A 26,594-nucleotide genomic window follows, 5' to 3' on the forward strand; every position below is an offset into this window, starting at 1 on the left:
ATGGTAACAACCACCAGTGAAAGATTTACCGAAAATCCTAAGGATAGTGATAATGAGGAGGGTTCAGGTGAGAAAAAAGTAGAGATTGAGAAAGTTCCACAAACACCACCTGAAAGGGAGGTTGTCAAAATGGTAGAGAAGGAAGAGCTATGTGTTGTCCCTCCTCCCTATAAATCACCAATTCCTTTCCCGCGAAGGTCTGTGGAAGTTAAGGTAGACCCCAAATCCGAAAGAAACGAGGAGCTATCAGAAAATATCCACACCAATGCACCTTTATCTGCCACCCTGAACAAGAAGAGAGAATTTGAAGCCCATGAAATTAGGGAACTAATTAGTATAAAAAGGGGCAAACCAGACTTTGAGGTGGTGTTTTCAAAAATTGAACCTAAACCTGAAAAGCTAGCTCCCAGAATAGAGCCAGAACCACCACCACAAGTTCAGGAGGATAAACTACCTCGCAGAAGAAAAAGAAGAAAAAGTGACGGATATGAGAGATGGATTGATAAGTGGCCATGGAAATCAAGGATAATTAAAAGTTTGACCGAGGATTCATCCTCGAAAGAACCACCATGAGTACTTACACTCCTGAGTCGCCGCGCTATCGACATTAAACAAAGTGCTTAGTGGGAGACAACCCAAAATTATTTTATTATTTCCTTATTCTATTTTCCTATTTCTTCCTTAATTATTCTTTTTATTTCTGTTTAGTATTCATTCTTAATTTATTTTAATTTATTAAAAACTTCTTTCTTCTTTCGACATTTGGCCAAATCCTGACTAAAACTCATGTTTTCTTTTCTCTAGCTAACACTAACCAGAGGGGACAAATTGACCGTATGGGTATCAAATTCAGAGGAATGGCTCACAAACTAAAATTTGAGGAACTAGCCACTAGAGAGATGCTACCTAGTTTATATGCTGATGACTGGGCTATGACTGCCCTTGGACTAAGAGAAAGTGTCCTGTATTTGCTGAATCAGATAGGGTGGGAAACCGCTCCTATCCGTAGACAATTTGTCACTTACCGGAGACTGACTCTAGAATTCCTTAGTTCTCTGATCTATCTACCCAGCCATGGAAAAGGAATCAGCAGAGGTTTTATACAGTTCAGAATGTTTAACATGGAGTACCAATTTAATATTCAAGATTTTACCAACCTTTTAGGCTTCCCTACATCCTTTGACACATTCACAGTGAGCCAAGAGGAACTTTTCGAATATAGAGAACTTGAACACTTTAGGGGAAACTTGACTGGAAATGACGATCCCGAGGAACATGAGCCTCTCTCTGGAAACATACATAACCCGGCCTTTCGCTATTTCCATAAGATCCTGACCCACACCTTATTTGGGAAGAAGCCAAACAGTACCACAGTTTCACGTGATGAACTCTTCATCATATTTTGTGCTTCCCAGAACCGTCCCGTAAACGGTGCCACCTTTATGCTAGCAAATTTAGACCACCTTATCCAAGATGAGCGAGCACCTATTAGAGTAGGCGGTTTGATAACCATGATTGGTAATGCACTCGGATTACGTCAGCCTATGCTTGACTTAAGCCCATTCTGTGGCATTACTATTATGAGTATACCCTTCCTCTTCAATGCCATGTTCATAGCAAACCAAGGGTCTGACGAGTTCAAGCTTATAATTAATAACCAAGTTTTTTTGACCTTGCCCGATCCTAGGACTAGTGTTCATAACCGCAGTAACTGGCTCTACAATCTGAACGCAACACCTTCTCCTGCTAGATCCACTGAATCCATCCAGGACTATGAGATTTGTGATGACCAGATCCCTTATGCTGAATCTGACCCTCAGACACCATCTGGCTATTATGATATTGACCCTCCTCCTCAGCCTGTTCAGACCGAAGAATCAGCAATATCCGACCTCCGACATCATATGCCCGGAACTGATTATAACACCGCCATTGAAGCTTTGATGTCAGAACAAGACGCCCTCAGAGAAGAGTTTACTGAAATGAGACACGAAGTTCTAGGATACATGAGCAGTATGACAAATCAGTTTCACGAGTTGCTATACCGTGTTAACTCTTTTGCTCCTCCCGCCAGAGATCGTGCAGATGGATAGAAATTATTTTCTTAGTTATTTAGTTTTAAGTTAGATTATTCATTAATGTTATTTGAATTCATGTTCGCATTTGTTTCCCTTTCGCATTTTTTTTGTTTTTCTTTCCAATATTACATTATGATCATTTTATTGAAGCTATTTATTTAATTTTATTATGCAATAGCTATTATGTTCTCTACTGTTGCTACCTATGACTTATTGAATTATATATGCACTATTATACAAAGTAGAATAGCATGCAGGAGAAATTAAATTGCAGAATAAATCAATCAGTAGCAAAACAAACAAAAAAAAAACAAAAAAATATATATAAAAACTTACCAAGTCACTCTGAAGGACGCTAGCTGAAACCATGCCAAACAGACAGTGTGACGAGCGTCACACATTCTGTCACGGACGTCACGCTAAGTACCTGTGACGCCCGTCATGCACCTGTAACGAGCGTAACGCCCTTCAGACTAGGTGAACGTTAAGGAGCCGTTGGAGACGAACGTTACACCCTTTCAACTTTTTACCTTCCCCATTTATTCACATTCACCCACAATTATTCACTTTTCAACCACTTATTTTTCCAACTTCCAAAATTTTTCCTATAAATACCCACCAAATCTTCCTTCATTCACCACAAAACCATTCTCTAATATCAAATACATTTCTTTTCTTTCCAAATTACTCCTTCAAATTCATTCATCACTATGGCGGAAAACCAGAATTTCGGAAATATCATCTTCCGATCCGAAGATGAAAATTATCAAAGGGAGCAATTCGAGCGTTTCCAACAGCGAGGCGTCGTCTCCACCAGGTATCCTGATTTAACTTGTTTACAACAATTAGGATTGCTCCAAGGTATCGAGTGGATGCTCCGCCTTGCCGACTTAACCTTCCTTTGCACTCATAATCAACCCACCTACCCCTCCCTAACCTTAGAATTCTTAAGTTCATACGACTACACCACTCCCGCCGGTGAAGACGAATTTTTAACCGGTACCGCAACCTTCCGTATGTTCAACACCGAGTACTCCTTAACCCAAAACCAATTGAGTACCATGCTACAATTTCCCATAGAAGGTCAGGTACACCCCAGAATACCTCCAAACTCAAACTGGAACACAATTGCCGTTTTCGACCTTTTCAAGCGAATTTCCGGTGTAGATGCCTACAATTGGGAAGAGCTCCTTCTTTCCCATATACATAACCCAACTATACGGTACTTTATCCGTATCCTACAAAACACCGTTTTTGGGAGACCGAACAACAACAAGGTCAACTCAAAGGAGTTATTCTTCCTCCAATGCGTCTTCGAACCGGATACTAAGGTAAACGCCGCCTCCTTTCTATTTCATCATATCCGCACCTTATGTGCTAGAGGCCGGCAACCTTTTATAATTGGTGGTTTAATCACCACAATAGCACTTGGCTTAAACTTAGGGGACCGACTCCAAACCTTAGAATCTCTACCTCCCCTATTTATGGACATCAACTACTGTCGATCCAGCCGCCTGATTAAGAACAGAGTAGGCGGAGGATATTATCTTATGGTGAACAACCAGGCTATCCCAAGCGTTGTTCTACCCAACATGGCCCTAACAGATGTCACAAACCCCAACCGCCACCTCTATGATCTAAATGCTCCCGAAGCCACCGAGCCTTCACAAGCAAACCCGCCTGCAGACGAGTTTGAAGAAATGGAGCAAGGTGATCATGCTCCTGCACAACAATCAGTTCCGCTCAACCCTTCCGACAATGCAATTGGCCCATCCTCACAACGTCGTCGACGACGAAGGCCTGCAACCAACGACGACATCATGGATGCAATTGATGGTATGCGAGCACAGAATCTCGAAATGATGCAACTAATGCGCCAAATGCAAGAACAACAGGAAGCGAGGAATGCCATTACCGATCAGCGGTTCGCCGATTTGCTTAGCAGGTTTGACAACTTAGAGGTACATCAACGATCACCAGGTCCAAGAACCAGAGGCGGAAGGCAGCCTTAGTTGTAGTTTCTTTTCCCTTTCCCTATTGTATTTCATTTCCTTAAAACATTGGGGACAATGTTTATTTTAAGTATGGGGGGGAAAACCTGTTCTTTCTATTTCCTTTTGTTTACAAGTATGTACCTTTCCTTTCATTGTTATGTCCCTTTTAATTATAAAAACAAAAAAAACAAAAAAAATATATATATATTTAGATTTATTTTAAGTTAAGTCCCGAGTGTGAAAAATCTGTATTATCTATTCCCCTCAATTTTCTTGAGCCATAACAAAAATTTAACACACCCAATAAGTATAAAGGTCGCTTATTTTATAAAACTTGAGTGAAATCAAAGACAAAAATTATTACCATAACAACGCTCTAAGAACCTCAACACGTTAGATCAGGATAAGTACCTATTATACCAATCCCTTGAACTTTTAGTTTTATAGTAACCCCGAGTAGTTTATACGAGAAGTCAGCACCATCTTAATAGCAAACTACGTGGAGAGCCGATGAATATAAGTGAATGATTCCCAAAGTAACATAAAAAATATATAAATATATCAGGAAATGCACTAATTAAGTTAGGTGATCCTTACCAGATCATTTAATCTAAAGGTTGCAGATCATACAAAAGCATAATACGAGAGATCCATTATGAGTTGGTTCAGTAGGTATCTGGTACTGAACTTGGTAGGGCGGGCTACGGTCCGATCCCCCGCAATTTGCAATGGACTGAATAACGAAGTTATCCGACTTATGTACCAGAACTTCTAGCTGAAAGGGGATTAGAATCACTAACCGGTTACTCCACTATGTGCGCGAAAAGATAAAGGGCTTAATGTGATTTCGCTAGAATGAAAACGGGTGAAATAAGAATAAAGGAACTAGGATAGCTATAATGGCATTACTCGAACTGGTTTGCATAAGGTGAGATTATCTGAGGTTGTGACGGTGGTTGTCGATGTCAAGATTAAACTCAAAGTCACTTCTAAACAAAGTTTACATGCAACCTAATACGAATTGATGCGTGTTTTGAAATTTCATCTGGCTAAAATTTTAAGTTCTATACCGTATTTTGCTTGAGGACAAGCAAAGATCTAAGTAGGGGGAGTTTGATAACACGAAATTATATCACATTTTAGGACTTATTTCAATTAAATTGTATTATTATTTATTTCAATTTACTTCATTTTATTAGATATTACGCGGTATTTCCTTTCTATTTATCTCAGGTAGTCTATTTGAAGTAAAAGTAAAAAAAAGAAGAGAAAGAGGTGCAAAAAGGAATCAAACGAAGCAAATAGCAAAAGCCAAAGCCCAGCCAAAAGCACAGGCGTTGTGCTTGTGACGAGCGCCACAGATGCTGTGACGAGCGTCACGCTACATACACTTGTGTGACGAGCGTCACACATGGTGTGACGAACGTCACACCATTCCCCTATATTTGAGGCACAAGGAACGCTTCAGAGACGTGGGAGTCCTATTCGCACGCCTAACCTTTTGCACGTTGAAGACTTTTGGACGTGAAGGCAGTTGCAGGAGGTAGCATATAAATACCAGCTTTGCAAACCCTTCCGGGGGTTCCACATTTGTTCCACACTTTTTCCAGCTTTTTGCTTCGCCGTCTTACCGTTTTCCATTTTTCTTCTTTCAGAACTTAGGCATATTTTTTACAGCATTACCTTTACAATTTTTATTGTTTTTCTCTTGCAACTCTATTTTCCTCTCTAGCACTTAATTAATTTTCACATAATAGTTTCTACACCGGAAACTATTGTGTACCTTTTTACCGGATCTAACCTTACGTTAGAATCTAGTTTTTTATTCCTTCGTTTTAATTTGTTGTTTAATTGAAGAATTCAAGAACAAATCCTACCGGCTTGTGGTGGAGTGTTCAAGACTGCTGTTTAAATTATTCAGGTTCTTTAATTATTGCTTAATGTTTTGTTTTATTATTTATTTATATTATTTGCTTGAGATGAGTCTGTTTATGCATGATAATTATTTAAGTTCGTTTAGCATGTCTGGCTAATTCGCCTAGATATCGGTATGTAAAGTAAGCGGAATAAGGAATCAAAACTAAGTCGGTTTAATTAAATTTAAAATTAAAATCACTCTTTTTACGGTCTCAGTTTACAGGTTTAATAACAAAGTTTTTATACGAGAGTAAAGGACATAAAGAGGTTAAAATCAATAGAGCGAAAGTTTGAGGTTTTAACTGGACAGTGTAAATTGGACATTAATTCTAGATCAGGGCGAGAGCAATTTTTAGAGTTAATTAAATTCTAATCTTTTCCAAAAAGTATTTTTAAAGATTGAATGTGAGGACGAGAGTTAAGCATTCGAATTTAATTATATAACCTAAATCAACAGAGCGAGAGTTTGAGATAAGGGTGTTTAAACGGTTAGTGTTTTCTTAAAAAGAGTTTCTACGGACTTTATTGCTTTCAAAAAATGGTTTTTGACTTAATTATAAGTGACAGCTACGTTAACATAAAATCATGGTTTATTCAACAGAGCGAGAGTTTGAGATAGAACTTTTAATCAATGAAGTCAACTGAAATGATTTATTTTAAAACCAAGAAACCAACAAAGAATTGATTCCCTAATTACGACGAACTACATACCGATATCCGTTTATTTGATATTTAATTTAGATTCTATTTTTAGTTTTAGCTTTTCCCCAAACAATCAAACATTATCCACCTTAGCTTTACGAAGTAACCTTAGATAACGGTATATCGATTCATAAGTCCCTGTGGGATCGATATCTTTTAAAACTACGCGATAGAACTGTGCACTTGCAGTTTGTACCCCAATTTCGACTCATAAAGTCGCGATCAAGTTTTTGGCGCCGTTGCCGGGGACTTTATTTAGTCGATATCGTAACTCTTCTGTTACGCTGTAGAGACTAAGGCAATTTTTTTTTCTCTATCACTATGTATCACCCAAACTTTCTCTACGATTATCACTCCCAGTATTTTGAGGAATCGCAAGATTCCTATAAATCCAACCTGGAAATATTAATGGAGGATTTCATTGAGACGCAAACTCACTCAAGGATAGAATCTATGATGGAACGCTTTGTGGCTACACAAACTCTTCAGAATGAAGAATTTAGAAAACAAAGTCTATATACCAATGAAACCCTTACGCAACTGAACATTGTGGTCGAGTCCCTCGTCACTCACAACGAGGCATTGGAGACTCAAATCTCCCTACTTGCGCAGACACCTCTAGGACCTTTCCCTGAGAAACATGCGGATATGGTAACAACCACCAGTGAAAGATTTACCGAAAATCCTAAGGATAGTGATAATGAGGAGGGTTCAGGTGAGAAAAAAGTAGAGATTGAGAAAGTTCCACAAACACCACCTGAAAGGGAGGTTGTCAAAATGGTAGAGAAGGAAGAGCTATGTGTTGTCCCTCCTCCCTATAAATCACCAATTCCTTTCCCGCGAAGGTCTGTGGAAGTTAAGGTAGACCCCAAATCCGAAAGAAACGAGGAGCTATCAGAAAATATCCACACCAATGCACCTTTATCTGCCACCCTGAACAAGAAGAGAGAATTTGAAGCCCATGAAATTAGGGAACTAATTAGTATAAAAAGGGGCAAACCAGACTTTGAGGTGGTGTTTTCAAAAATTGAACCTAAACCTGAAAAGCTAGCTCCCAGAATAGAGCCAGAACCACCACCACAAGTTCAGGAGGATAAACTACCTCGCAGAAGAAAAAGAAGAAAAAGTGACGGATATGAGAGATGGATTGATAAGTGGCCATGGAAATCAAGGATAATTAAAAGTTTGACCGAGGATTCATCCTCGAAAGAACCACCATGAGTACTTACACTCCTGAGTCGCCGCGCTATCGACATTAAACAAAGTGCTTAGTGGGAGACAACCCAAAATTATTTTATTATTTCCTTATTCTATTTTCCTATTTCTTCCTTAATTATTCTTTTTATTTCTGTTTAGTATTCATTCTTAATTTATTTTAATTTATTAAAAACTTCTTTCTTCTTTCGACATTTGGCCAAATCCTGACTAAAACTCATGTTTTCTTTTCTCTAGCTAACACTAACCAGAGGGGACAAATTGACCGTATGGGTATCAAATTCAGAGGAATGGCTCACAAACTAAAATTTGAGGAACTAGCCACTAGAGAGATGCTACCTAGTTTATATGCTGATGACTGGGCTATGACTGCCCTTGGACTAAGAGAAAGTGTCCTGTATTTGCTGAATCAGATAGGGTGGGAAACCGCTCCTATCCGTAGACAATTTGTCACTTACCGGAGACTGACTCTAGAATTCCTTAGTTCTCTGATCTATCTACCCAGCCATGGAAAAGGAATCAGCAGAGGTTTTATACAGTTCAGAATGTTTAACATGGAGTACCAATTTAATATTCAAGATTTTACCAACCTTTTAGGCTTCCCTACATCCTTTGACACATTCACAGTGAGCCAAGAGGAACTTTTCGAATATAGAGAACTTGAACACTTTAGGGGTAACTTGACTGGAAATGACGATCCCGAGGAACATGAGCCTCTCTCTGGAAACATACATAACCCGGCCTTTCGCTATTTCCATAAGATCCTGACCCACACCTTATTTGGGAAGAAGCCAAACAGTACCACAGTTTCACGTGATGAACTCTTCATCATATTTTGTGCTTCCCAGAACCGTCCCGTAAACGGTGCCACCTTTATGCTAGCAAATTTAGACCACCTTATCCAAGATGAGCGAGCACCTATTAGAGTAGGCGGTTTGATAACCATGATTGGTAATGCACTCGGATTACGTCAGCCTATGCTTGACTTAAGCCCATTCTGTGGCATTACTATTATGAGTATACCCTTCCTCTTCAATGCCATGTTCATAGCAAACCAAGGGTCTGACGAGTTCAAGCTTATAATTAATAACCAAGTTTTTTTTACCTTGCCCGATCCTAGGACTAGTGTTCATAACCGCAGTAACTGGCTCTACAATCTGAACGCAACACCTTCTCCTGCTAGATCCACTGAATCCATCCAGGACTATGAGATTTGTGATGACCAGATCCCTTATGCTGAATCTGACCCTCAGACACCATCTGGCTATTATGATATTGACCCTCCTCCTCAGCCTGTTCAGACCGAAGAATCAGCAATATCCGACCTCCGACATCATATGCCCGGAACTGATTATAACACCGCCATTGAAGCTTTGATGTCAGAACAAGACGCCCTCAGAGAAGAGTTTACTGAAATGAGACACGAAGTTCTAGGATACATGAGCAGTATGACAAATCAGTTTCACGAGTTGCTATACCGTGTTAACTCTTTTGCTCCTCCCGCCAGAGATCGTGCAGATGGATAGAAATTATTTTCTTAGTTATTTAGTTTTAAGTTAGATTATTCATTAATGTTATTTGAATTCATGTTCGCATTTGTTTCCCTTTCGCATTTTTTTTGTTTTTCTTTCCAATATTACATTATGATCATTTTATTGAAGCTATTTATTTAATTTTATTATGCAATAGCTATTATGTTCTCTACTGTTGCTACCTATGACTTATTGAATTATATATGCACTATTATACAAAGTAGAATAGCATGCAGGAGAAATTAAATTGCAGAATAAATCAATCAGTAGCAAAACAAACAAAAAAAAAAACAAAAAAATATATATAAAAACTTACCAAGTCACTCTGAAGGACGCTAGCTGAAACCATGCCAAACAGACAGTGTGACGAGCGTCACACATTCTGTCACGGACGTCACGCTAAGTACCTGTGACGCCCGTCATGCACCTGTAACGAGCGTAACGCCCTTCAGACTAGGTGAACGTTAAGGAGCCGTTGGAGACGAACGTTACACCCTTTCAACTTTTTACCTTCCCCATTTATTCACATTCACCCACAATTATTCACTTTTCAACCACTTATTTTTCCAACTTCCAAAATTTTTCCTATAAATACCCACCAAATCTTCCTTCATTCACCACAAAACCATTCTCTAATATCAAATACATTTCTTTTCTTTCCAAATTACTCCTTCAAATTCATTCATCACTATGGCGGAAAACCAGAATTTCAGAAATATCATCTTCCGATCCGAAGATGAAAATTATCAAAGGGAGCAATTCGAGCGTTTCCAACAGCGAGGCGTCGTCTCCACCAGGTATCCTGATTTAACTTGTTTACAACAATTAGGATTGCTCCAAGGTATCGAGTGGATGCTCCGCCTTGCCGACTTAACCTTCCTTTGCACTCATAATCAACCCACCTACCCCTCCCTAACCTTAGAATTCTTAAGTTCATACGACTACACCACTCCCGCCGGTGAAGACGAATTTTTAACCGGTACCGCAACCTTCCGTATGTTCAACACCGAGTACTCCTTAACCCAAAACCAATTGAGTACCATGCTACAATTTCCCATAGAAGGTCAGGTACACCCCAGAATACCTCCAAACTCAAACTGGAACACAATTGCCGTTTTCGACCTTTTCAAGCGAATTTCCGGTGTAGATGCCTACAATTGGGAAGAGCTCCTTCTTTCCCATATACATAACCCAACTATACGGTACTTTATCCGTATCCTACAAAACACCGTTTTTGGGAGACCGAACAACAACAAGGTCAACTCAAAGGAGTTATTCTTCCTCCAATGCGTCTTCGAACCGGATACTAAGGTAAACGCCGCCTCCTTTCTATTTCATCATATCCGCACCTTATGTGCTAGAGGCCGGCAACCTTTTATAATTGGTGGTTTAATCACCACAATAGCACTTGGCTTAAACTTAGGGGACCGACTCCAAACCTTAGAATCTCTACCTCCCCTATTTATGGACATCAACTACTGTCGATCCAGCCGCCTGATTAAGAACAGAGTAGGCGGAGGATATTATCTTATGGTGAACAACCAGGCTATCCCAAGCGTTGTTCTACCCAACATGGCCCTAACAGATGTCACAAACCCCAACCGCCACCTCTATGATCTAAATGCTCCCGAAGCCACCGAGCCTTCACAAGCAAACCCGCCTGCAGACGAGTTTGAAGAAATGGAGCAAGGTGATCATGCTCCTGCACAACAATCAGTTCCGCTCAACCCTTCCGACAATGCAATTGGCCCATCCTCACAACGTCGTCGACGACGAAGGCCTGCAACCAACGACGACATCATGGATGCAATTGATGGTATGCGAGCACAGAATCTCGAAATGATGCAACTAATGCGCCAAATGCAAGAACAACAGGAAGCGAGGAATGCCATTACCGATCAGCGGTTCGCCGATTTGCTTAGCAGGTTTGACAACTTAGAGGTACATCAACGATCACCAGGTCCAAGAACCAGAGGCGGAAGGCAGCCTTAGTTGTAGTTTCTTTTCCCTTTCCCTATTGTATTTCATTTCCTTAAAACATTGGGGACAATGTTTATTTTAAGTATGGGGGGGAAAACCTGTTCTTTCTATTTCCTTTTGTTTACAAGTATGTACCTTTCCTTTCATTGTTATGTCCCTTTTAATTATAAAAACAAAAAAAACAAAAAAAATATATATATATTTAGATTTATTTTAAGTTAAGTCCCGAGTGTGAAAAATCTGTATTATCTATTCCCCTCAATTTTCTTGAGCCATAACAAAAATTTAACACACCCAATAAGTATAAAGGTCGCTTATTTTATAAAACTTGAGTGAAATCAAAGACAAAAATTATTACCATAACAACGCTCTAAGAACCTCAACACGTTAGATCAGGATAAGTACCTATTATACCAATCCCTTGAACTTTTAGTTTTATAGTAACCCCGAGTAGTTTATACGAGAAGTCAGCACCATCTTAATAGCAAACTACGTGGAGAGCCGATGAATATAAGTGAATGATTCCCAAAGTAACATAAATATATATATATATATATATATATATATATATATATATATATATAGATATATATATATATATATATATATAGATATATATATATATATATATATATATATATATATATCAGGAAATGCACTAATTAAGTTAGGTGATCCTTACTAGATCATTTAATCTAAAGGTTGCAGATCATACAAAAGCATAATACGAGAGATCCATTATGAGTTGGTTCAGTAGGTATCTGGTACTGAACTTGGTAGGGCGGACTACGGTCCGATCCCCCGCAATTTGCAATGGACTGAATAACGAAGTTATCCGACTTATGTACCAGAACTTCTAGCTGAAAGGGGATTAGAATCACTAACCGGTTACTCCACTATGTGCGCGAAAAGATAAAGGGCTTAATGTGATTTCGCTAGAATGAAAACGGGTGAAATAAGAATAAAGGAACTAGGATAGCTATAATGGCATTACTCGAACTGGTTTGCATAAGGTGAGATTATCTGAGGTTGTGACGGTGGTTGTCGATGTCAAGATTAAACTCAAAGTCACTTCTAAACAAAGTTTACATGCAACCTAATACGAATTGATGCGTGTTTTGAAATTTCATCTGGCTAAAATTTTAAGTTCTATACCGTATTTTGCTTGAGGACAAGCAAAGATCTAAGTAGGGGGGAGTTTGATAACACGAAATTATATCACATTTTAGGACTTATTTCAATTAAATTATATTATTATTTATTTCAATTTACTTCATTTTATTAGATATTACGCGGTATTTCCTTTCTATTTATCTCAGGTAGTCTATTTGAAGTAAAAGTAAAAAAAAGAAGAGAAAGAGGTGCAAAAAGGAATCAAACGAAGCAAATAGCAAAAGCCAAAGCCCAGCCAAAAGCACAGGCGTTGTGCCTGTGACGAGCGCCACAGATGCTGTGACGAGCGTCACGCTACATACACTTGTGTGACGAGCGTCACACATGGTGTGACGAACGTCACACCATTCCCCTATATTTGAGGCACAAGGAACGCTTCAGAGACGTGGGAGTCCTATTCGCACGCCTAACCTTTTGCACGTTGAAGACTTTTGGACGTGAAGGCAGTTGCAGGAGGTAGCATATAAATACCAGCTTTGCAAACCCTTCCGGGGGTTCCACATTTGTTCCACACTTTTTCCAGCTTTTTGCTTCGCCGTCTTACCGTTTTCCATTTTTCTTCTTTCAGAACTTAGGCATATTTTTTACAGCATTACCTTTACAATTTTTATTGTTTTTCTCTTGCAACTCTATTTTCCTCTCTAGCACTTAATTAATTTTCACATAATAGTTTCTACACCGGAAACTATTGTGTACCTTTTTACCGGATCTAACCTTACGTTAGAATCTAGTTTTTTATTCCTTCGTTTTAATTTGTTGTTTAATTGAAGAATTCAAGAACAAATCCTACCGGCTTGTGGTGGAGTGTTCAAGACTGCTGTTTAAATTATTCAGGTTCTTTAATTATTGTTTAATGTTTTGTTTTATTATTTATTTATATTATTTGCTTGAGATGAGTCTGTTTATGCATGATAATTATTTAAGTTCGTTTAGCATGTCTGGCTAATTCGCCTAGATATCGGTATGTAAAGTAAGCGGAATAAGGAATCAAAACTAAGTCGGTTTAATTAAATTTAAAATTAAAATCACTCTTTTTACGGTCTCAGTTTACAGGTTTAATAACAAAGTTTTTATACGAGAGTAAAGGACATAAAGAGGTTAAAATCAATAGAGCGAAAGTTTGAGGTTTTAACTGGACAGTGTAAATTGGACATTAATTCTAGATCAGGGCGAGAGCAATTTTTAGAGTTAATTAAATTCTAATCTTTTCCAAAAAGTATTTTTAAAGATTGAATGTGAGGACGAGAGTTAAGCATTCGAATTTAATTATATAACCTAAATCAACAGAGCGAGAGTTTGAGATAAGGGTGTTTAAACGGTTAGTGTTTTCTTAAAAAGAGTTTCTACGGACTTTATTGCTTTCAAAAAATGGTTTTTGACTTAATTATAAGTGACAGCTACGTTAACATAAAATCATGGTTTATTCAACAGAGCGAGAGTTTGAGATAGAACTTTTAATCAATGAAGTCAACTGAAATGATTTATTTTAAAACCAAGAAACCAACAAAGAATTGATTCCCTAATTACGACGAACTACATACCGATATCCGTTTATTTGATATTTAATTTAGATTCTATTTTTAGTTTTAGCTTTTCCCCAAACAATCAAACATTATCCACCTTAGCTTTACGAAGTAACCTTAGATAACGGTATATCGATTCATAAGTCCCTGTGGGATCGATATCTTTTAAAACTACGCGATAGAACTGTGCACTTGCAGTTTGTACCCCAATTTCGACTCATAAAGTCGCGATCAAGTTTTTGGCGCCGTTGCCGGGGACTTTATTTAGTCGATATCGTAACTCTTCTGTTACGCTGTAGAGACTAAGGCAATTTTTTTTTCTCTATCACTATGTATCACCCAAACTTTCTCTACGATTATCACTTCCAGTATTTTGAGGAATCGCAAGATTCCTATAAATCCAACCTGGAAATATTAATGGAGGATTTCATTGAGACGCAAACTCACTCAAGGATAGAATCTATGATGGAACGCTTTGTGGCTACACAAACTCTTCAGAATGAAGAATTTAGAAAACAAAGTCTATATACCAATGAAACCCTTACCCAACTGAACATTGTGGTCGAGTCCCTCGTCACTCACAACGAGGCATTGGAGACTCAAATCTCCCTACTTGCGCAGACACCTCTAGGACCTTTCCCTGAGAAACATGCGGATATGGTAACAACCACCAGTGAAAGATTTACCGAAAATCCTAAGGATAGTGATAATGAGGAGGGTTCAGGTGAGAAAAAAGTAGAGATTGAGAAAGTTCCACAAACACCACCTGAAAGGGAGGTTGTCAAAATGGTAGAGAAGGAAGAGCTATGTGTTGCCCCTCCTCCCTATAAATCACCAATTCCTTTCCCGCGAAGGTCTGTGGAAGTTAAGGTAGACCCCAAATCCGAAAGAAACGAGGAGCTATCAGAAAATATCCACACCAATGCACCTTTATCTGCCACCCTGAACAAGAAGAGAGAATTTGAAGCCCATGAAATTAGGGAACTAATTAGTATAAAAAGGGGCAAACCAGACTTTGAGGTGGTGTTTTCAAAAATTGAACCTAAACCTGAAAAGCTAGCTCCCAGAATAGAGCCAGAACCACCACCACAAGTTCAGGAGGATAAACTACCTCGCAGAAGAAAAAGAAGAAAAAGTGACGGATATGAGAGATGGATTGATAAGTGGCCATGGAAATCAAGGATAATTAAAAGTTTGACCGAGGATTCATCCTCGAAAGAACCACCATGAGTACTTACACTCCTGAGTCGCCGCGCTATCGACATTAAACAAAGTGCTTAGTGGGAGACAACCCAAAATTATTTTATTATTTCCTTATTCTATTTTCCTATTTCTTCCTTAATTATTCTTTTTATTTCTGTTTAGTATTCATTCTTAATTTATTTTAATTTATTAAAAACTTCTTTCTTCTTTCGACATTTGGCCAAATCCTGACTAAAACTCATGTTTTCTTTTCTCTAGCTAACACTAACCAGATGGGACAAATTGACCGTATGGGTATCAAATTCAGAGGAATGGCTCACAAACTAAAATTTGAGGAACTAGCCACTAGAGAGATGCTACCTAGTTTATATGCTGATGACTGGGCTATGACTGCCCTTGGACTAAGAGAAAGTGTCCTGTATTTGCTGAATCAGATAGGGTGGGAAACCGCTCCTATCCGTAGACAATTTGTCACTTACCGGAGACTGACTCTAGAATTCCTTAGTTCTCTGATCTATCTACCCAGCCATGGAAAAGGAATCAGCAGAGGTTTTATACAGTTCAGAATGTTTAACATGGAGTACCAATTTAATATTCAAGATTTTACCAACCTTTTAGGCTTCCCTACATCCTTTGACACATTCACAGTGAGCCAAGAGGAACTTTTCGAATATAGAGAACTTGAACACTTTAGGGGTAACTTGACTGGAAATGACGATCCCGAGGAACATGAGCCTCTCTCTGGAAACATACATAACCCGGCCTTTCGCTATTTCCATAAGATCCTGACCCACACCTTATTTGGGAAGAAGCCAAACAGTACCACAGTTTCACGTGATGAACTCTTCATCATATTTTGTGCTTCCCAGAACCGTCCCGTAAACGGTGCCACCTTTATGCTAGCAAATTTAGACCACCTTATCCAAGATGAGCGAGCACCTATTAGAGTAGGCGGTTTGATAACCATGATTGGTAATGCACTCGGATTACGTCAGCCTATGCTTGACTTAAGCCCCTTCTGTGGCATTACTATTATGAGTATACCCTTCCTCTTCAATGCCATGTTCATAGCAAACCAAGGGTCTGACGAGTTCAAGCTTATAATTAATAACCAAGTTTTTTTTACCTTGCCCGATCCTAGGACTAGTGTTCATAACCGCAGTAACTGGCTCTACAATCTGAACGCAACACCTTCTCCTGCTAGATCCACTGAATCCATCCAGGACTATGAGATTTGTGATGACCAGATCCCTTATGCTGAATCTGACCCTCAGACACCATCTGGCTATTATGATATTGACCCTCCTCCTCAGCCTGTTCAGACCGAAGAATCAGCAATATCCGACCTCCGACATCATATGCCCGGAACTGATTATAACACCGCCATTGAAGCTTTGATGTCAGAACAAGACGCCCTCAGAGAAGAGTTTACTGAAATGAGACACGAAGTTCTAGGATACATGAGCAGTATGACAAATCAGTTTCACGAGTTGCTATACCGTGTTAACTCTTTTGCTCCTCCCGCCAGAGATCGTGCAGATGGATAGAAATTATTTTCTTAGTTATTTAGTTTTAAGTTAGATTATTCATTAATGTTATTTGAATTCATGTTCGCATTTGTTTCCCTTTCGCATTTTTTTTGTTTTTCTTTCCAATATTACATTATGATCATTTTATTGAAGCTATTTATTTAATTTTATTATGCAATAGCTATTATGTTCTCTACTGTTGCTACCTATGACTTATTGAATTATATATGCACTATTATACAAAGTAGAATAGCATGCAGGAGAAATTAAATTGCAGAATAAATCAATCAGTAGCAAAACAAACAAAAAAAAACAAAAAAAAATATATAAAAACTTACCAAGTCACTCTGAAGGACGCTAGCTGAAACCATGCCAAACAGACAGTGTGACGAGCGTCACACATTCTGTCACGGACGTCACGCTAAGTACCTGTGACGCCCGTCATGCACCTGTAACGAGCGTAACGCCCTTCAGACTAGGTGAACGTTAAGGAGCCGTTGGAGACGAACGTTACACCCTTTCAACTTTTTACCTTCCCCATTTATTCACATTCACCCACAATTATTCACTTTTCAACCACTTATTTTTCCAACTTCCAAATTTTTTCCTATAAATACCCACCAAATCTTCCTTCATTCACCACAAAACCATTCTCTAATATCAAATACATTTCTTTTCTTTCCAAATTACTCCTTCAAATTCATTCATCACTATGGCGGAAAACCAGAATTTCGGAAATATCATCTTCCGATCCGAAGATGAAAATTATCAAAGGGAGCAATTCGAGCGTTTCCAACAGCGAGGCGTCGTCTCCACCAGGTATCCTGATTTAACTTGTTTACAACAATTAGGATTGCTCCAAGGTATCGAGTGGATGCTCCGCCTTGCCGACTTAACCTTCCTTTGCACTCATAATCAACCCACCTACCCCTCCCTAACCTTAGAATTCTTAAGTTCATACGACTACACCACTCCCGCCGGTGAAGACGAATTTTTAACCGGTACCGCAACCTTCCATATGTTCAACACCGAGTACTCCTTAACCCAAAACCAATTGAGTACCATGCTACAATTTCCCATAGAAGGTCAGGTACACCCCAGAATACCTCCAAACTCAAACTGGAACACAGTTGCCGTTTTCGACCTTTTCAAGCGAATTTCCGGTGTAGATGCCTACAACTGGGAAGAGCTCCTTCTTTCCCATATACATAACCCAACTATACGGTACTTTATCCGTATCCTACAAAACACCGTTTTTGGGAGACCGAACAACAACAAGGTCAACTCAAAGGAGTTATTCTTCCTCCAATGCGTCTTCGAACCGGATACTAAGGTAAACGCCGCCTCCTTTCTATTTCATCATATCCGCACCTTATGTGCTAGAGGCCGGCAACCTTTTATAATTGGTGGTTTAATCACCACAATAGCACTTGGCTTAAACTTAGGGGACCGACTCCAAACCTTAGAATCTCTACCTCCCCTATTTATGGACATCAACTACTGTCGATCCAGCCGCCTGATTAAGAACAGAGTAGGCGGAGGATATTATCTTATGGTGAACAACCAGGCTATCCCAAGCGTTGTTCTACCCAACATGGCCCTAACAGATGTCACAAACCCCAACCGCCACCTCTATGATCTAAATGCTCCCGAAGCCACCGAGCCTTCACAAGCAAACCCGCCTGCAGACGAGTTTGAAGAAATGGAGCAAGGTGATCATGCTCCTGCACAACAATCAGTTCCGCTCAACCCTTCCGACAATGCAATTGGCCCATCCTCACAACGTCGTCGACGACGAAGGCCTGCAACCAACGACGACATCATGGATGCAATTGATGGTATGCGAGCACAGAATCTCGAAATGATGCAACTAATGCGCCAAATGCAAGAACAACAGGAAGCGAGGAATGCCATTACCGATCAGCGGTTCGCCGATTTGCTTAGCAGGTTTGACAACTTAGAGGTACATCAACGATCACCAGGTCCAAGAACCAGAGGCGGAAGGCAGCCTTAGTTGTAGTTTCTTTTCCCTTTCCCTATTGTATTTCATTTCCTTAAAACATTGGGGACAATGTTTATTTTAAGTATGGGGGGGAAAACCTGTTCTTTCTATTTCCTTTTGTTTACAAGTATGTACCTTTCCTTTCATTGTTATGTCCCTTTTAATTATAAAAACAAAAAAAACAAAAAAAATATATATATATATTTAGATTTATTTTAAGTTAAGTCCCGAGTGTGAAAAATCTGTATTATCTATTCCCCTCAATTTTCTTGAGCCATAACAAAAATTTAACACACCCAATAAGTATAAAGGTCGCTTATTTTATAAAACTTGAGTGAAATAAAAGACAAAAATTATTACCATAACAACGCTCTAAGAACCTCAACACGTTAGATCAGGATAAGTACCTATTATACCAATCCCTTGAACTTTTAGTTTTATAGTAACCCCGAGTAGTTTATACAAGAAGTCAGCACCATCTTAATAGCAAACTACGTGGAGAGCCGATGAATATAAGTGAATGATTCCCAAAGTAACATAAAAAATATATAAATATATCAGGAAATGCACTAATTAAGTTAGGTGATCCTTACCAGATCATTTAATCTAAAGGTTGCAGATCATACAAAAGCATAATACGAGAGATCCATTATGAGTTGGTTCAGTAGGTATCTGGTACTGAACTTGGTAGGGCGGGCTACGGTCCGATCCCCCGCAATTTGCAATGGACTGAATAACGAAGTTATCCGACTTATGTACCAGAACTTCTAGCTGAAAGGGGATTAGAATCACTAACCGGTTACTCCACTATGTGCGCGAAAAGATAAAGGGCTTAATGTGATTTCGCTAGAATGAAAACGGGTGAAATAAGAATAAAGGAACTAGGATAGCTATAATGGCATTACTCGAACTGGTTTGCATAAGGTGAGATTATCTGAGGTTGTGACGGTGGTTGTCGATGTCAAGATTAAACTCAAAGTCACTTCTAAACAAAGTTTACATGCAACCTAATACGAATTGATGCGTGTTTTGAAATTTCATCTGGCTAAAATTTTAAGTTCTATACCGTATTTTGCTTGAGGACAAGCAAAGATCTAAGTAGGGGGAGTTTGATAACACGAAATTATATCACATTTTAGGACTTATTTCAATTAAATTATATTATTATTTATTTCAATTTACTTCATTTTATTAGATATTACGCGGTATTTCCTTTCTATCTATCTCAGGTAGTCTATTTGAAGTAAAAGTAAAAAAAAGAAGAGAAAGAGGTGCAAAAAGGAATCAAACGAAGCAAATAGCAAAAGCCAAAGCCCAGCCAAAAGCACAGGCGTTGTGCCTGTGACGAGCGCCACAGATGCTGTGACGAGCGTCACGCTACATACACTTGTGTGACGAGCGTCACACATGGTGTGACGAACGTCACACCATTCCCCTATATTTGAGGCACAAGGAACGCTTCAGAGACGTGGGAGTCCTATTCGCACGCCTAACCTTTTGCACGTTGAAGACTTTTGGACGTGAAGGCAGTTGCAGGAGGTAGCATATAAATACCAGCTTTGCAAACCCTTCCGGGGGTTCCACATTTGTTCCACACTTTTTCCAGCTTTTTGCTTCACCGTCTTACCGTTTTCCATTTTTCTTCTTTCAGAACTTAGGCATATTTTTTACAGCATTACCTTTACAATTTTTATTGTTTTTGTCTTGCAACTCTATTTTCCTCTCTAGCACTTAATTAATTTTCACATAATAGTTTCTACACCGGAAACTATTGTGTACCTTTTTACCGGATCTAACCTTACGTTAGAATCTAGTTTTTTATTCCTTCGTTTTAATTTGTTGTTTAATTGAAGAATTCAAGAACAAATCCTACCGGCTTGTGGTGGAGTGTTCAAGACTGCTGTTTAAATTATTCAGGTTCTTTAATTATTGTTTAATGTTTTGTTTTATTATTTATTTATATTCTTTGCTTGAGATGAGTCTGTTTATGCATGATAATTATTTAAGTTCGTTTAGCATGTCTGGCTAATTCGCCTAGATATCGGTATGTAAAGTAAGCGGAATAAGGAATCAAAACTAAGTCGGTTTAATTAAATTTAAAATTAAAATCACTCTTTTTACGGTCTCAGTTTACAGGTTTAATAACAAAGTTTTTATACGAGAGTAAAGGACATAAAGAGGTTAAAATCAATAGAGCGAAAGTTTGAGGTTTTAACTGGACAGTGTAAATTGGACATTAATTCTGGATCAGGGCGAGAGCAATTTTTAGAGTTAATTAAATTCTAATCTTTTCCAAAAAGTATTTTTAAAGATTGAATGTGAGGACGAGAGTTAAGCATTCGAATTTAATTATATAACCTAAATCAACAGAGCGAGAGTTTGAGATAAGGGTGTTTAAACGGTTAGTGTTTTCTTAAAAAGAGTTTCTACGGACTTTATTGCTTTCAAAAAATGGTTTTTGACTTAATTATAAGTGACAGCTACGTTAACATAAAATCATGGTTTATTCAACAGAGCGAGAGTTTGAGATAGAACTTTTAATCAATGAAGTCAACTGAAATGATTTATTTTAAAACCAAGAAACCAACAAAGAATTGATTCCCTAATTACGACGAACTACATACCGATATCCGTTTATTTGATATTTAATTTAGATTCTATTTTTAGTTTTAGCTTTTCCCCAAACAATCAAACATTATCCACCTTAGCTTTACGAAGTAACCTTAGATAACGGTATATCGATTCATAAGTCCCTGTGGGATCGATATCTTTTAAAACTACGCGATAGAACTGTGAACTTGGAGTTTGTACCCCAATTTCGACTCATAAAGTCGCGATCAAACACAAAAACATAATTAATGAATTCTTTTCTCATCCCCCCATTCTATTTGTTTGTAAACATCACTTTGTACAAAATACATATGCACACAAAAGGGGCTCCCTAGGAGTACCTAGGACACTTTGGGTGTTAACACCTTCCCTCTGTGTAACCAACCCCCTTACATGTGATCTCTGACTTTTATTAGTTTTTATTTGAAAACTTCTTACCTTTTGAGTTTTGTTCGTCCCTTTTTCCCATTTCCCTTGGAAACAATAAAAGCGCGGTGGCGACTCTTGTTAATTGATCTCTAGCTTGTCAATAGCTTGATGATCATGAATTTCCCGTTGTCATACCTTGATTTTGGCCCTGAAAATTTTCCCAATAAATCATAGCTATTGCATCTATACATAGTATAACATGCATTCCATACCGCATAGTGCCTAGAATATCAGTCAAATTTTTTTTTTTGGAATTACAGGCGAACCAGTTGAATTAATCGCCAGATGTGTGTCAAATCAGTAGACAAAATTTTTTAAAATCAAGCTTGCAGACATCAGTTTTATTAAGCTACGTTTCGCGTAGTTTAACCTGGTACGCTCAATTTATTTTTCGGTTAATTTTTTGGCCACCTTTCAACCCGCCTGAGTCTTTTAACCGGTCAAAACTTATTTCAAAATTAAAAGAAACACTGTATTTTTCCAATAAGTATATTTCGTGCTGATTATTTTAGCACAGGCATTTTATTTTTTCGAGCGTCTTTTTGATGCTCAGTTTTATTCATTTTTGATCCATTTATTTTTTTTGTTAGTCAAAATACTCAGAACAATCATTTTAGTTTTAATCATGATTTTGGTTGTTGTTCTCATTGTGAATTTAATTTTTTTTTATTTTTTTTTTCAAAAGTGTTACTTTAATATTCAAATTAATAATAAAATGTTAAGAAATTTTTTCATTCTATTTATTCATTGGCTAAGCAAATGAGACACGTGGCATTGTATTATTGGAGAATTAAGGATAAGAAGGTATCTTTTAGTGGTGACAGCTATTACCCAGGAGGGACATCTGTCCCGTTGGTTTGGAGACTCTCTCAACGGTTCTCTTAAAAAGAGAGAGAAAAGACAAAAAAAAAAGGACAAGTTAGTGGAATTTTTTTGGGCCACTACCAGGATACGCGTGGAAGAAGATTAAAAGAGGGAGGGCGAACGAAGGCGTGTAGATTTTTGGCAGCAGCAGCTTGGTTCCAAAGTTTTTTTGTTGGTTTTTTTGCTCTTCCACTCCATTTTCTCCTAAGCTCATAAAACAAACACAAACCACCCATCACCTCCACGCATACGCATCCGCCGTCGTGACCGCTCTACAGTTTCAACTCAGAACCCAAGAAGGATTTAAGTTCCATTTCAACTCACTCCAATTAGACTTTAAACATTTTTACCAATTAAAAAGGGTCCGATTTATTCCACACTCACAGTTTCATTATCACTTCATGGCACAACTTTGATTTCATTCAATCATCATTAATTTAAAACCATGTTAAGCCACTAAGATCAAACAATTCTCGATTCAATCGAGCCCATTTTTCAAATACCTTTGTAAGACGATTGCTTTTAAGCATCTCCATCAACCTCACATGGCTTACTCTTGGGCTTTCTTACAATGAGACAGTTCCCTTGCAACTACACTCATGCATTGTTTATTCATTGATCGGTCCGATCTAATTATTCCATTACTTTGAATCTCCATTCGACAAAATGTACCCCCACTCCCCTGGCATGTAATAATTTTACTGTTTTATTTCTTTATTGCTTGACTGTTTAGTTAGCTACTAACACAAGAATAAAATCAACCATTTCCAAAAGATCAAAAATAAGACTCGATCCAATGTCGAGTATTTTCTCAATAAACAAATCAATCCATTTCTTCCTCCCATTCTATTCCATTTCTTTCAAACCTTCATCAAATGCTTGATCCAACGTCAAGCCGTTTTCATAATAAAACTCAAAAATACTTAATTCCTATTTAAACACTTTTTCAATAAGATAGAAATGGAACGTGGTGGATACCACGCACTCCTGAGATTAAGATTCGAGGTGGATGCCTCGCCTATCTTAGCTCTCGCCATCATTTAAAATTGTCAATGTGGTTCCTTCAAACCCTTTCTCAATCAAATTCAAAACACTTAATCTTTATTAAACACTTTTGCCAGTAAGATGGAAATGGAACGTGGTGGATACCACGCACTCCTGAGATTAGGATTCGAGATGGATATCTCGCTCATCCAAGTTCTCGCCATTATTCAAAACACATCAAACCAATCAATTTCTTTTTCTCGCCGTCGTGCGATTAATCCTTCAAACCTTTTCTCAAACGAAAGGTACTTTGTTTCAAAACAATGCAAGGCAATGTTTCTCCACCTGTTTTGGGTAGTCCAACAATGTTTTCGTCGATTTGACACAAAGTAGCTTTCGCTAAAATCGACCAACAAACAAATATTTTTCTACCCAGAACTACGTAAGCCTTGATTTCTCTGTTGAGATACGTAGGAGTAGGATTTGTAAATCTTGTCAGGCCCACTAAAAAAAACTTAGGTTTAGTCCTTCTTCAAAAATCCAAAAACATTTACCTCTCTTTTATTCTTTCTTTCCCACCTAATAACTTAAAGCCTAACATTTCAAATTAACGCGCACAACTGACCTAATGGTTCCCGTTGATTACAACGGACGTGAGGGGTGTTAATACCTTCCCCTTGCGTAATCGACTCCCGAACCCTGATTTGGTTGCGACGACCATAATCATTGTCGTTTTGTCTTGGGTTTTATAGATATTTCCCCTTTCCTTTTTAGGAATAAATAAAGTTCGGTGGCGACTCTGTTCAGTCCATCATTGTGAGCGTGCGATTGCGCTTCGCTTAGGTCGTATCCCCATTTTCCGAGGTGCGACACCCGCTACAAAATGTTCACATTGGAAAATGTTTGATTGATTTGGGCTCCAACATCAACTTGATTTCGTCATCCATTGTGAAAAGGTTAGGAAGCATTAAGTTGAAAACAACAAGGATAACGTTATAATTGGCCGACAAGTCTGCAACCCGTCCTCATGGAGTAGCGAAAGATATGCTAGTAAAAATGGATAAATTCTTGTTCCCGATTGACTTTGTTGTCATTTACATGGAGGAAGACGATGATGCACCACTAATTATTGGTCGACCTTTCATGAAGACCGCTAGAATGATGATTGAGATTGATGATGGTCTAATGAAGGTGAGGGCTCAAGATGAAGAGGTTTTCTTAAATCTCTTTGAATCCATGAAGCATTCAAAGGATAAAAGTGATTATTTTCGAATTGATGCAACCAATGAGGCTATAATGGAAGTAAAAAGGCAAGTTCATGTGTCCACTCCCCTTGAAAAAGCTCTTACCAATGCGCTCAAAGTTCTCAATGAGGACGAAGAAAAAGAAATTGAAGAATGTCTAAGAGAACTTGAGGCATTGGAAGAAATTCCTCCATTGGAAGCAAAAGTTGAAAATTTGAAAGAAGAACCAAAGATAGAAGAGTCCAAACTTGAATTGAAGATGTTACCTTCAAACTTGAAATATGTATTTCTTGAAGAAGATGGGCACAAAACGATGATGATAAGCAACACTCTATCCAAGAATGAAGAAGAAAAATTGATTAATGTCTTGAAGAAAAATCAAAGTGCAATGGGTTGGACTCTTTTCGATTTAAAAGGAATAAGACCATCTTATTATATGCACAAGATATTGATGGAGGATGATTTCAAACCGGATGCCCAAACTCAATGTCGCTTGAATCCTACCATGAAAGAGGTGGTGAGGAAGGAAGTGGTGAAGATGTTTGAAGCCAGAATGATTTATCAAAATTCAGATAGTGCGTGAGTTAGTCCTGTTTAAGTGGTACCTAAAAAGGGTGGAATGGCGGTGATTTGAAATCAAAAGAACGAGTTGATACCTAAAAAGGGTGGAATGATGGTGGAATTTTATTACTTTTTGGATGGATATTCGGGTTACAATAAAATCATAGTAAATCCAGAAGGCCACGAGAAAACTGCTTTTACATGCCCCTTTGGTATCTTTGCTTATCAAAGAATGTCTTTTGGGTTATGTAATGCAACGACAACCTTTCAACGGTGTATGCAAGCTATTTTTTATGACTTGATCAAGAAATGCATCGAAGTGTTTATGGATGATTTATCCGTATTTGGTTTGTCATTTGATCTATGTTTGAAGAATTTGGATACAGTGTTAAGAAGATGTGTGGTGTCGCATCCGCGAAAAACAACCGGCGGGACTCAAATAAAAACACAACACAGAGCCGCCACTGCGCATTATTTATCCCAGGATAGGGAAAGGAAACGCTCAGAGAAACCTGGAAAGGAAATGGTCTTGCGACCAAAGAGAAAGGGTAAGGGAGTCGGTTACGCAAGGGGAGCCTAATTGAGGAAAAGAGGCTGGCGGCCATCTGTCATGGACAGTTATATCAGCAAAGGATGAAGCGTGCTTTTGACAAGAAGGTGCGACCTCGGGTGTATCACGTGGGTGATATGGTGCTGAAAAGGATCCTTCCTCCTCAAAATGATCGAAGGGGCAAATGGACACCAAATTATGAAGGTCCGTTCGTGGTCAAGAAGGTTTTCTCTGGCGGAGCCTTGTTGCTAACGACCATGGATGGCGAGGATTTTCCATCCCCTGTGAATGCGGACGCAGTTAAAAAATACTTCGTATAAAGAGACCCGCGGGACGAAAAGAATAAAATAGTCCAGGCAAAAATGGGCATCCCGGCGAACCAAAAAACAGAAAGAAAGGTTCGGGCAAAAATTAGGGATAAAAGAAAAAATTGTCCACCCGGCAAGTCGAGAACCTGAAAAGGCGACTTGGGCAAAAATGGGTATCCCGGTGGACTGAAAACCC

At 38.5% G+C, this 26,594-nt stretch overlaps 1 protein-coding gene across 1 annotated transcript; it reads left to right on the plus strand.

Moving 5' to 3' along the window:
* On the plus strand, nucleotides 1-25,562 carry LOC127130040 (uncharacterized). The gene is made up of 4 exons (XM_051059119.1): nucleotides 1-435; nucleotides 7,304-7,774; nucleotides 14,736-15,206; nucleotides 24,840-25,562. The coding sequence occupies exons 1-4, from the start codon at nucleotides 1-3 to the stop codon at nucleotides 25,560-25,562; spliced, it is 2,100 nt and encodes a 699-aa protein (XP_050915076.1).
* Nucleotides 25,563-26,594: the final 1,032 nt, after the last annotated feature.

The sequence above is a fragment of the Lathyrus oleraceus genome, chromosome 3, assembly GCF_024323335.1.
Source record: "Lathyrus oleraceus cultivar Zhongwan6 chromosome 3, CAAS_Psat_ZW6_1.0, whole genome shotgun sequence".
In the NCBI taxonomy this organism is placed as follows: domain Eukaryota; kingdom Viridiplantae; phylum Streptophyta; class Magnoliopsida; order Fabales; family Fabaceae; genus Lathyrus; species Lathyrus oleraceus.